This window comes from Anguilla rostrata, chromosome 10 (genome assembly GCF_018555375.3).
Source record: "Anguilla rostrata isolate EN2019 chromosome 10, ASM1855537v3, whole genome shotgun sequence".
In the NCBI taxonomy this organism is placed as follows: domain Eukaryota; kingdom Metazoa; phylum Chordata; class Actinopteri; order Anguilliformes; family Anguillidae; genus Anguilla; species Anguilla rostrata.
This window is the reverse complement of record NC_057942.1, coordinates 461,980-473,633: the sequence shown is the minus strand read 5'-3', so window position 1 is coordinate 473,633 and position 11,654 is coordinate 461,980. Positions and strand designations below refer to the sequence as shown.

At 50.3% G+C, this 11,654-nt stretch overlaps 1 protein-coding gene across 2 annotated transcripts in view; it reads left to right on the top strand.

Moving 5' to 3' along the window:
• The first annotated feature begins 365 nt into the window (after positions 1-365).
• Positions 366-11,654, top strand: part of si:dkey-215k6.1 (transmembrane protein 132C) — a 152,530-nt gene continuing 141,241 nt past the window's right edge. The window contains exon 1 of one of the 2 annotated variants that reach the window (XM_064353256.1): positions 366-1,023. In XM_064353256.1, coding sequence (XP_064209326.1) covers positions 897-1,023 — 127 coding nt within the window. In that variant the 5' untranslated portion in view covers positions 366-896. Of the gene's footprint in view, positions 1,024-1,703; positions 1,891-11,654 lie in introns of those variants that run through there. The other variant, XM_064353257.1, reaches the window with a different exon arrangement.

The following is an 11,654-nucleotide window of genomic DNA, read 5'->3' as shown; positions in this document are numbered from 1 at the left end:
TTCCAAATTGTATATAATTTGGAACACTTAATTCCCATGTGCAAATCTAATCTGTAACTAATCTGTGAATGTGATTGACAGTTCCTCAGAAGTGGAAGAATACATTGGGATTTTGTTGCCTAATTTCACAGTGGGTTAGGATAAGGGGTGAAATTTTAGGGAGGCAGTTAGTTCCAGGTAATCTGTAACTGCGTCGCCGAGTCTCGCTCACAGACAGCCCGTCGTTCTTTACTTTAATTTGGAAGTTTTTAGTAATTTGGTTGGCTGCTACCAGACTAACTCCTTCCCTCACCTATTCCACAGAAGAGAACACTATTGGCTTTCAAACGTGTCACTGTAATCCCGCCCCCCCTCCCCCCAACAACAGCACCTCCCTTCCCGTACCCGGTGCTCCTCCGGAAAGTACGGACCCAAGTTTACCCACCGTAGATGTGTAAGATAAAACGAATGATGCGAGTTTGAAAGGAGCGTCGGGGTTGCGACGGGGGAATTTCGCGCACAGCGCAGTTCGGCGTTTCCAGCGATGCACGGCATTTCGGTGATCGGCGGCGAATGAAGGATGAAACGATCAATGGACGTGCCGCGCGCGTTTCCACCGCAATACTAAGTGAAACGGAACATTGTGCTTTCCTTTCAACTTGAGAAAACTCCGGAGTTAAACGCCAAGACTGGGAAGGGGAGCGACACAGAGCACATAGTGCTGCATTTCCGTTTGTTTTGGAATATGCAAGGGAATTCTGTGCTTCTGAAAGGAAAACAGGATTTTATGAGAACTATCGCTGTTGACCCCATCGCATGAACTGGACATAGCATTTACAGATCTGTTCTTTGACACGTTTAGTTCTAAAGTGGAATATGTAGCGCGAAAATGTTGTTTTCAAACTGAAAACGAACAAATGCATGCGCAGCGTTTGAACAGTTCCCTTAAAATATCCAAGATGAGTAGATTACGGATTGCAAAGGGGGACGCGCTTCGTGCTTGCCCGATATTAAAAATAATTTTCTTGACTTCCTTCTGGAGAGGTAAGATAATGACCCATTATATTTCCCAAACTTGTTGCATGACTGTTAATTTGGTTGATCCAGCTTTTTTTTTTAAATCACGAAATTCAAACGTGCTAATATGATTTTGGTTTCTAGTAAAGACACGCATAAACTACCAGCACTTTGATTTTAAAGTTAACATGTTTAAATTTGCGCGTTCTGTTGTGCTAGTATGTCTACTTAAGATAAATATTTTTAAACCATTTTGTTATTTTTGCGGAAGGATTTTGAAATACAAGTTTATTGTGCGCATTGGGGGAAATTACTTTCTTCAGTATTTGTTCTGAGAATTGCACTTGCAAATGGTTTCATTTCAGAATTTACAATAAAAGCTGGAAACTACACGTCCCAGCTTTTTACAGTTATAAATCACAATTACATTTTTTATATCCTATCCGAATCTTGAGACTTAAGTTGGAATGATTTATGTCTTTGATATTAATATTAATATATTTGCGCTCTAGCTACTGTCAGTGTGTTTCGTCTTTCTGTTATCAAACCTGGACAAATGAAATGTCTTAAATTTAAACACGAGTTAAAAAAAAAAAAACAAACAAAATCAGTGTGTTCTGTTGTCATCAGAATTTTTATTGTAATAGCTTACTCCTTTTGAGCAGTAGGCTATCGTTTGAAAATACATTACGGTTTGATTTACGGCGGGATCACTAAACTGGTTTGTTGTAGTTTAAGACTTAACCCCGAGTCCTCTCGGACACGAGGCATTTGCGCCTTTTAAGAAGCGCCGCGTGCTGATAGATCTGATGCGTGTCAGGAACTTTCCGCCTCCCGTTTGCATCAGTGTCGCTGTCGGGTTTGATAGCAATATTCCAAAAGGAAAGGGGTCAGGTAGGCTAATCCGCGTGTCGCTTCACGTTTATTAAAGTTTTCAGTTTGAAAAATAATTAAATGTTTTGAAAGTATATGTTGTCTTTTCAAACACTAAATCGACGCGAAAGAACATCATTTTTAATCGCATATATGTGAATGACAATAAGAATAAAATGATTAGTTGGCTATACCAACTCTGATTTTAATTATGCACCGAATATTTCATTTATAATTATGAACAACCTTTGTTAACAGGCTTACTAGATGTATAATATAATTTAACGAGAACAGGAAACATCCAACATTTTAATAAATAACAAATTTGTGCAGGAACGACCTCTCGTCAGTTAAATGGGTAATTTCGAACAAATGATCTAGGCCCCGTTTGTTGTATAAAATCCAGTGTGTTTCGCCACGAGGCTGTGGAAATAAAGTCCATGCATCACTTCTGTGCCTCGCGCACATTAATCTGAATTAGGCGCCCTGATTGTACCCATTCATTATCTGAACTAAAGACCACAGAGAATAATGTAGCCATTGTTCTCCAGTGCGAGGTATCGCGGCAAAGAATATCTGGACTATTCGGCTAATTTAACAGCGAGTCTTCCTAGGTTTTGCAGTCTGCTGAAACTCACACGCTTGCCACTATCGTTTTGGCTGAATGGAATAAGAACTACTGTTGTGAGCATTTTATCGACCTCGCATTCCGAATGTAGCTTTGGACGTTCTGTACGGCGCGCATTCGAAAATCTATATCTATTTTTTTCACCAGTTTACAATCACTTATAATGCTATCTCCCTTTCTTTATATCTTTCTGCAATGATTCATATATGGATCTGGCACCTTGTGCCACTGAGAGCTATGAGGCTGTCTCCCGGCATGATTCATTGAGAAGTCGTTGGTAGAAATGAGTTCTGAGCATTTTCACGCTGAGGTGACAATTTAGTTCTACCTCTCATTACTTTTTTGTGTCAGGGCGTGATTTTTATTCGCGCCGTGTCCGTTCCGTCCTAATAAAATGCTCTCTGCTCCTACCGAATGAAGGGGCAAATCGAACAGGCTGCTGCGCGCGCTGGGGAATGCGGGGAAAGTGAGGGGCTCTTGACCCCCTGCTCTGCCAATCCATTGTGCGCGAGGAGTGCCGCTTCAAACAAGCAATCAATGGCCGCGTGGTTGCGCATGAAAACGAAGGGCGGCTGGAGTGTTTTGATTTGCGGCCGCTTATCCAGCGCAGGCTTCCATCTCCAGAAAAGGCTCTTCTCTCGCGTCCTTTTCTCGATCTGGTGTCACGAATCCATCTCTCCGTTGGACGCACATTTTAAATTTTGCTAGAATAATATTATTCCTAATTTTGTGGCAACACAAGAGTACGAGGTAGTAACTGAATTGGTTTGTGTGCTGGCGAGGGTGAGATAATTATCAATAAGCTTGATATGTTGAAAGCTGCATGCCATGCACAAGAAAAGCAAAATTAGACCAAGAATCAGATTTGTTTCCTTTTAATCTTCGTTTAATGATGGAAATGACTGTTTGCTTGTGTGAGAGAGTTAGTTTTATGTGAATAAGGCCCCCCTTTCCCTTAATCCACCTCATATGTAGGAAAGAGCCCATGTGTGTAATAACTCAAGACTGGCTGTTCCTAAAGAGGCACTCAAACAATCAGCATGAGCACTTGACCCTCATCATACAGAAGTAATCGCGGGATTGGCAGGTTTGCTCCGGTTGAGTGCTGACGGACGTCGTCACGGTGATGAAAGGCTGTGGGTCTGTGGGTGCCGGTCCGCCCGAGACCTGCTCTCGCACCGCGGCGGGATGGCGGCTGCACCGCGGCGGGACGGCTGCACCGCGGCAGGACGGCGGCTGGACAGCGACGGGGCCGCTGCCTCTCCACGGAGTTTGACTGGCTGCAGCCTCCTCACAGGAGAGGAGGGGAGAGGGCGGGCTCACGCAGTCTGACGCAGTCTGAAGCAGAGATATTACTGTAGGGCCTGAAACACCAAGAGGGTGTATACCCAGTATATGAGTTACACGGTGTGTGGTGTGGAGTGTGTGTTACACACGGTGTGTGGTGTGGAGTGTGTGTTACACACGGTGTGTGGTGTGGAGTGTGTGTTACACACGGTGTGTTGTGTTGAGTGTGTGTGCGAAAGAGCATCGACATGCTGCAGTAGTGCTTGTCACATGGAATAATTTAATGTCACCAAAGATGTTTTTTCTTCATGTTTCTCTGATGGCTTTTCTGCAATCGGAATGATTTTGTGGAACCTGATCTCCTTGTAATTAAACCAATTTAAATTTAAATAGAAGGGACATAGGCACTGCTATCAAAGTAAAGATAACTAACTGAAAAACGGAGATGGGTTGCTTATAGGAGAGCCTTGGTTATATTATTATTGATTATTGATAATAGTATAACTGAAATAGTTTGGACAACTGAAATTTTGAAAGTCCGTCCCTGCTCCTGTGTCGGGGTTTTTGGCTGCTGGTTATTATGGTATTATAAACATAGTTGTGCTTGCCAAGGGTTGCTTATGGAAGGGGGAGGATGTGAATTTTTCAAGTGAAAATGAAAATATCTTTTAATTATGGTAGGAAAGGCTGATGAGAAATGAAAATAAGAAATGTAATTTTGGGGAAAAAAGGAAATGCTTTTGTTCTGGTGAGTCAGTGATGCTGAAGATGAATCACATTATTGGCCCGGGGACAGTAATCATCAAGCACTGACCTCAGATCAGCTCGGCACGCAGACCAGCATCTGTGACTGATTCTGATTGGAGGAAGGACTTTTGAAAGGTCAGTGACCCTGAAATGGGCTGATCTGGGGTGGGTCCTGCAGGCGGGGGCCCCTGGGCTGGCAGGGATCTGGGGTGGCTCCTGCAGGCGGGGGCCCCTGGGCTGGCAGGGATCTGGGGTGGGTCATGCAGGCGGTGGCCCCTGGGCTGGCAGGGATCTGGGGTGGGTCCTGCAGGCGGGGGCTCCTGGGCTGGCAGGGATCTGGGGTGGGTCCTGCAGGCGGGGGCCCCTGGGCTGGCAGGGATCTGGGGTGTCGGCGGCCCCTGGCTAGGGATTGTGCCTGCAGAGCGGGTTGGGCTCATCTGGTGGTGCTCTGGTTACGTGTCGCTTGGCTGGCGGTGATTTCCTGCTGCGGCACCCCCCCCCCCCCCATTAGAGTCCTATATGAGGGGAAATTAAAATGCATGCTGTGTATTTAGGCGGGTTGAGCTTCATCTAGCATGTAAGGGTTCTCCATGCCAGGGGTGTGTGGTCGCTGGGTACTCTTTTCAGGGGGTGCACTATGCAGCAGGTGCTCTGTGCAGGAGGTGCTCAATGCAGCAGGTGCTCTGTGCAGGAGGTGCTCTTTGCTGGAGGTGCTCAATGCAGCAGGTGCTCTATGCAGGAGGTGCTCTATGCAGGAGGTGCTCAATGCAGCAGGTGCTCTATGCAGGAGGTGCTCTTTGCAGGAGGTGCTCTTTGCAGGAGGTGCTCTTTGCAGGAGGTGCTCAATGCAGCAGGTGCTCTGTGCAGGAGGTGCTCTTTGCTGGAGGTGCTCAATGCAGCAGGTGCTCTGTGCAGGAGGTGCTCTTTGCTGGAGGTGCTCAATGCAGCAGGTGCTCTATGCAGGAGGTGCTCGTTGCAGAAGGTGCTCGTTGCAGAAGGGAGGCAGATCTGATGCTAAGAAATCTGTTGCTGACACACTGTCAACAAACGAGGAGGCGCGATTCAAACTGTCAAATCGTCAGACTGTCAGAGGAGCGAGGGCAGCTGTAGGCCTGTCATGTCAGATATAATTATAGCTCCGCCTCAGTGTGTACAGGAAACAGCCCGTGCGCTGGAGATGGGAGACCGGGGCGTCTGACTAAGTGTTTGCCAATATGATATTCAGACTTCTATGCGCGCTCATACTTATTCATGCTCAGAACTTTGCAGCTAAGATATAACAGGCTGATGTGGTGCCCTTTACTTAACTAGCTTCCTGTGAGCCTGGGTTTGTGTGTTCCCATGATTCCCTGGAGAACAGGAAGAGGAGGTGGCAGGAGAGTGTAGTTCTTTAGCTGCGGCTGTGCTGATTGGTGCAGACGCTGGGAAAGTGGAGCGTTTGCTAGGGTGCGTGCGGCGGCGTCTCAGTCACATGGGCGTTCGCCGCACGGTGACCGCGTTGTTCTCTCCGCTTCGTCTGAACGCACCGCCGCTTCAGCTCCATGGGTCTGCAGCACAAGCTGCCGTGGGGGGGGGGGGCGGGGTGGGGCAGGGAGCGGGGTGCCAAACACTCTGGACTGTCCTTCATCGTCATCACCTTCATCGCAAAGAGCCTGCCTGACCGCAGGTAGATTGGCTTATCGACTTACTGCTAAAGTGCATTGGCCCCTCCCTGCCCCCCCCCCCCCCCATACCAGCTCACACTCAGCCAATCCCTGCCCTCTGAGGTAAAGCATGTAGGGCTCTGGTTTTATATTTATATTTAATACATCATTACTCAGCATTTGTATATTTCATGTGTTACTATAAGGCATTTTTGTGCTAACTTTACCAGTTTTTGTCATCCACCCCAATATGAAAAATATCCCTTATGAATTAGACAGCAGATCTGGATCCAAGCCCTGGGGTGGGATTCACAGAGGGTCCATTTCTGATAAATGGTGGTAGAGCTATTAGTCTAAAGGAGACCTTTCCATCCATCAAATGTGTTGTAATTTAGTTGTTATCTGCAAATATGCGGCAGCATCTGAGGACAGTTACTATACAGGAACATCATTCTGCTACCCAGCATGCTTTGGGTGATGTCCTGTTCAGGCTCGATCTGCTAAGTGATTAATTTTTTGTCCGTTCAGGAGGTCTCTCCATTTTAATCTCTGAAATGTTAAGAGGAGAAGCATCCTCTGCATTAAAACCTTTTTAAGGGAAAACTAAAATATGATACCTGCTGTAGTGTCGAAGTGACTGTTAACAGGTTTCCATTTTATATACTTAATGAAATGAAAAACTTTAATCTCAGCAAATTGATTTCAAACCGTAGGAGAGAAAAAAAATCAGCACATCAGTGAAGCGAGCTGGGTCCATATTGCAGTCAGAAATCAATTTGTGTGACACCTGAGTGCTCGTGCACTTAACACGAGAGCTCATTTCTACCGCTCTGTATTAACTTATGTCCACTGTAAGTACCCACAGCCTCTTAAGACTCAGCGGTGTCTGGGATGGCTCTGATGGGTCTGATGAGTCTGATGACTCTGGTCTCTAATCGAAGCTGGGTTGTTTTTTCCATCACTGGCTCCACAGACTGAGGCGAGTGTGTATTAAAAATGATTCTCCATATTGGCAGCATCCAAAACAATACATTTTCTATGAAATTTGCAAAACTGTTTTCCCTCTCTCTTACTGAATATTGTTTTATTAAGCCAAAATATCAATAAAATATTAGAGTTTCTACATGCATATGGTGTCAGTGATGCTGCAGGTGTCAGTGGTGAGTACAGACGGGTGGCGTGGCGGGTGGGTGGGCGGGCGGGCGGCGGGTGGTGGGGGCGGGCGGGCGGGCGTGGTGGGTGGGCGGGCGGGCGGGCGGGCGGTGTGGCGGGCGTGGCGGGCGGGCGTGGCGGGCGGGCGTGGCGGAAGTGGCTGTCAGCTGTGACGAATCCGCCGGGCTGTGGCGCATGAGCTCGATTAGGGGCCCCTGAAGTGGCTGGCGAATGAGGATGGACCGGCAGAGTGTGTTTAACACTGTAAAACATTGTTTGGCTTCGGAAGGAAATGAGTTTTATTCAAATCAGGCTGAAATCTGAGCACCCGCTTTGAATGGTTTCCTGTCAGTGAGTCTCTGTGAGAACAACACGCATTTAACGCATAACACGTTTTTAATGCACTCGCATTTCTAATGGCTTCTGGGGGCTTCAAACTTTTTTTTTATTTTATAATTATTGTTTTTATTCTAATGAAGTGCTAGTAATGAGTAATTATTGTATAATGGCACTTTTCACAGTGTAATAGCCCCATATTCCCCGGCGAAATCCCTGGTGGGGTGATGCTCTGTTCCATCTGCATGCTGGTCTGCTGCTGGGAGCCGTTGTGTACCCTTTGGACTTTTAAACAATAACTTATGTTTATCTCTCAGAAAGTTATCGCTGTCATAAATAATTAATGCACATATATACGGTAACTGGGGACACTGGAGAGTGGATGGGCCCATAATGGAACTGAACCCCGTGCTGCTCTCATCAGATGCTCATTTATCTTCAGTCTGAATGAGAGCAGCTCACCAGATAAATAAAAGAAGGTTTTTTTTGTGCTGCACTTTTGTTAAATAATTTTGGAGCGAGCCTCCCGTGCATATTTTATTCTGCCACATTACACAGTGACATTTGTTCCAGGCTGTGAGAACAAATGTCAGCGCACCGCTGTGCTAACCCCAAAAACCTCCCCGGGACCTGGGAGAGCCAGAGTGCTCAGGCCTGGAGCAGCAACACGCTGGAGCAGCGACACGCTCGGACCTGGAGCAGGGACACGCTCGGGCCTGGAGCAGCGACACGCTCGGGCCTGGAGCAGCGACACGCTGGAGCAGCAACACGCTCGGACCTGGAGCAGGGACACGCTCGGGCCTGGAGCAGCGACACGCTCGGGCCTGGAGCAGCGACACGCTCGGACCTGGAGCAGCGACACGCTCGGGCCTGGAGCAGCGACACGCTGGAGCAGCGACACGCTCGGGCCTGGAGCAGCGACACGCTCGGGCCTGGAGCAGCGACACGCTCGGGCCTGGAGCAGCAACACGCTGGAGCAGCGACACGCTTGGGCCTGGAGCAGCAACACGCTGGAGCAGCGACACGCTTGGTTGAGGAGCAGTGACACACTCGGACAAGGAGCAGCGACACGCTCGGACGAGGAGCAGCAACACGCTCGGACCTGGAGCAGCAACACGCTCGGGTCTGGAGCAGCGACACGCTCGGACAAGGAGCAGCGACACGCTCGGACAAGGAGCAGCGACACGCTCGGGCCTGGAGCAGCGACACGCTTGGGGGTGGGGTGGGGGGGGGGTGGACACGCGATCAGACGGGGGGAGCGACGGAAATGTTAAATAGAGGAATTAATTCACTCAGAAGTCGGGCCATAAATCCGTTTTGTTCTGTCGCTTTCAGAAGAGAAAGAATCATGGCGTGTGCACATGCATTACGGTGGTGTTTATGTGGAGCGTTATGCCTGCTAATATATATTTGATGATATTTATGAAGTGAAGCGCTCTGACTGTCAGTGTTACGGCCGTCTGGGGGGGCGGTGCTGAAGTGATGGAGCGGTTCTGGGGCTGCAGTCGGCTTTGGCTGTACACAGGGGGGGGCAAAAGGGAGCCATTTCGGTAATGGCTGGAAATTATCCCCCCCCCCCCCCCCGCGGGGGCCCCCTGCACAGGGCCCCTGCTGGGATGCTGGGGCCGCGGCCCTTAAACTGGCCCCAGGCTGGTCAGTCTTCAGCAGTTACGCAATCCATCATGCAGCTGCTGCTTACAGAGCCCTGACTGTGGAGCGGAGACAGAGAAAATCCCTCTGAGCATTACTGACTGCTGTGTTCAGCTACAGGCTCTGAGCATTACTGACTGCTGTGTCAGTTACAGGCTCTTAGCATTACTGACTGCTGTGTACAGCTACAGGCTCTGAGCATTACTGACTGCTGTGTTCAGTTACAGGCTCTGAGCATTACTGACTGCTGTGTTCAGCTACAGGCTCTGAGCGTTACTGACTCTGCTGTGTTCAGCTACAGGCTCTGAGCGTTACTGACTGCTGTGTTCAGTTACAGGCTCTGAGCGTTACTGACTCTGCTGTGTTCAGTTACAGGCTCTGAGCATTACTGACTGCTGTGTTCAGTTACAGGCTCTGAGCATTACTGACTGCTGTGTTCAGTTACAGGCTCTGAGCATTACTGACTGCTGTGTCAGTTACAGGCTCTTAGCATTACTGACTGCTGTGTACAGCTACAGGCTCTGAGCATTACTGACTGCTGTGTTCAGTTACAGGCTCTGAGCATTACTGACTGCTGTGTTCAGCTACAGGCTCTGAGCATTACTGACTGCTGTGTTCAGTTACAGGCTCTGAGCATTACTGACTCTGCTGTGTTCAGTTACAGGTTCTGAGCATTACTGACTGCTGTGTTCAGCTACAGGCTCTTAGCATTACTGACTGCTGTGTTCAGCTACAGGCTCTGAGCATTACTGACTGCTGTGTTCAGCTACAGGCTCTGAGCATTACTGACTGCTGTGTTCAGCTACAGGCTCTGAGCGTTACTGACTGCTGTGTTCAGCTACAGGCTCTGAGTGTTACTGACTCTGCTGTGTTCAGTTACTGACGCTGCTGTGTTCAGTTAAAGGCCCTCTATCTGAGCATTACTGAGCCGGGTTGGGAGGACGGTGCAGGGCGGATTGGGCTGGGCTGGCAGCGGGTTGGCGGGGCGGGGCAGCGGGGTGGGGGGGGGATCTCGGGGTCGGTGGTTGGGGATCGGGGGTTTGGGGCGGGGCAGATGGATGCATTGGGGTGTCTCTGGGTCGGGGGCAGGGGTCGGGCGGGGCTCGCGCTCGTTAGCGGCTGGTCTGAGCGGTGATTACTCCTCCTGGCACCCGCAGGCTCCCACAGACTGCCCCCCCGCCCCTCCTACGCCCCCCCACCCCCTGCAGGCTCCCACAGACTGCCCCCCCGCCCCTCCTACGCCCCCGCACCCCCCGCTGCTTCCACAGATTGCCCCCGCGCCCCCCGCTGCTCCTCCGGTGACCTTGCGTGCGCGGGCCGGACGGGGGGGGCGGGGGATTACTGAGTCTGCACGGCACACTGCCAGCGGGTCTGTCTGGTGGGCAGGCCTGTGCCTTCAGTGATGTCACAGCCGCCGTCCCCCCCGTTCCCCGCGCTGTTCCCCGCGCCGATCTCAGAGCAGGCGCGGCTCTCTCCGTGTGGCGCTCGCTGCGGCCGGGCGGGGTGTGGTTCTGAGTTGGACTCCGGACCCCCCCGCCCCCCCGCGCTGCCGCCATGTTAATGCATCGCTGACATTTGGCGCTCCTCTCTGTCACACGACGCCGCCCCTGACATTTGCAGGGACAGTAATGTATGCGCCGCTGCCGCGGAAACGGCGGTGTCTGGAGCCCGAGCGCCCGTCACTCATCTCTCCCGCCGGCGTTTGGAAAGTTCCGGAGCCGGTGTGTGGCTCGGGGGCAGGAGATACGCGCGGCTGCGTCTGTGCGCGCCAGATAAGGCCTCCTGAGCCGCTGCCTTTCACAGGGACGGAATGCAGGATTACCATGGTGACGCCCTGAACCTTTGATCTTCTGCTTCTGTGGGACTCCAGAGAAACTTCTGTGGAGAACTTCTGTGTATGTCTGTGTGTTTGTGTGTGTGTGTGTATATACAGTATGTGTGCTTGTGTGTTATGTGTACGGGAGGGTTTGTGTGTGTCTTTGAGAGAGAGAGAGAGAGAGTACTTATTGGTGAAGTACAGTGATGAGTGGGGTGTCTGGGCTGCTGGGTCAGGCTGCTGGGTCTGGGCTGCTCGGTATGTGCTGCTGGGTCAGGGTTGCTGGGTCAGGCTGCTGGGTCGGGGCTGTGTGTCTCTGGGCTGTTGGGTCTGGGCTGCTGGGTCAGGGTTGCTGGGTCAGACTGCTGGGTTGGGGCTGGCTGTGTGTCTCTGGGCGCTGAAGTGCTAAACTCTCTGAGCCAGCTCTTTAAGTGCTGTTTACCCATTAGACGCTCCTCAGAGAGGTAATTAAGGCTTGCATCAGAGAGGCAGTGTGATCATTTTATTACCGCTCCCAGACTGGTGC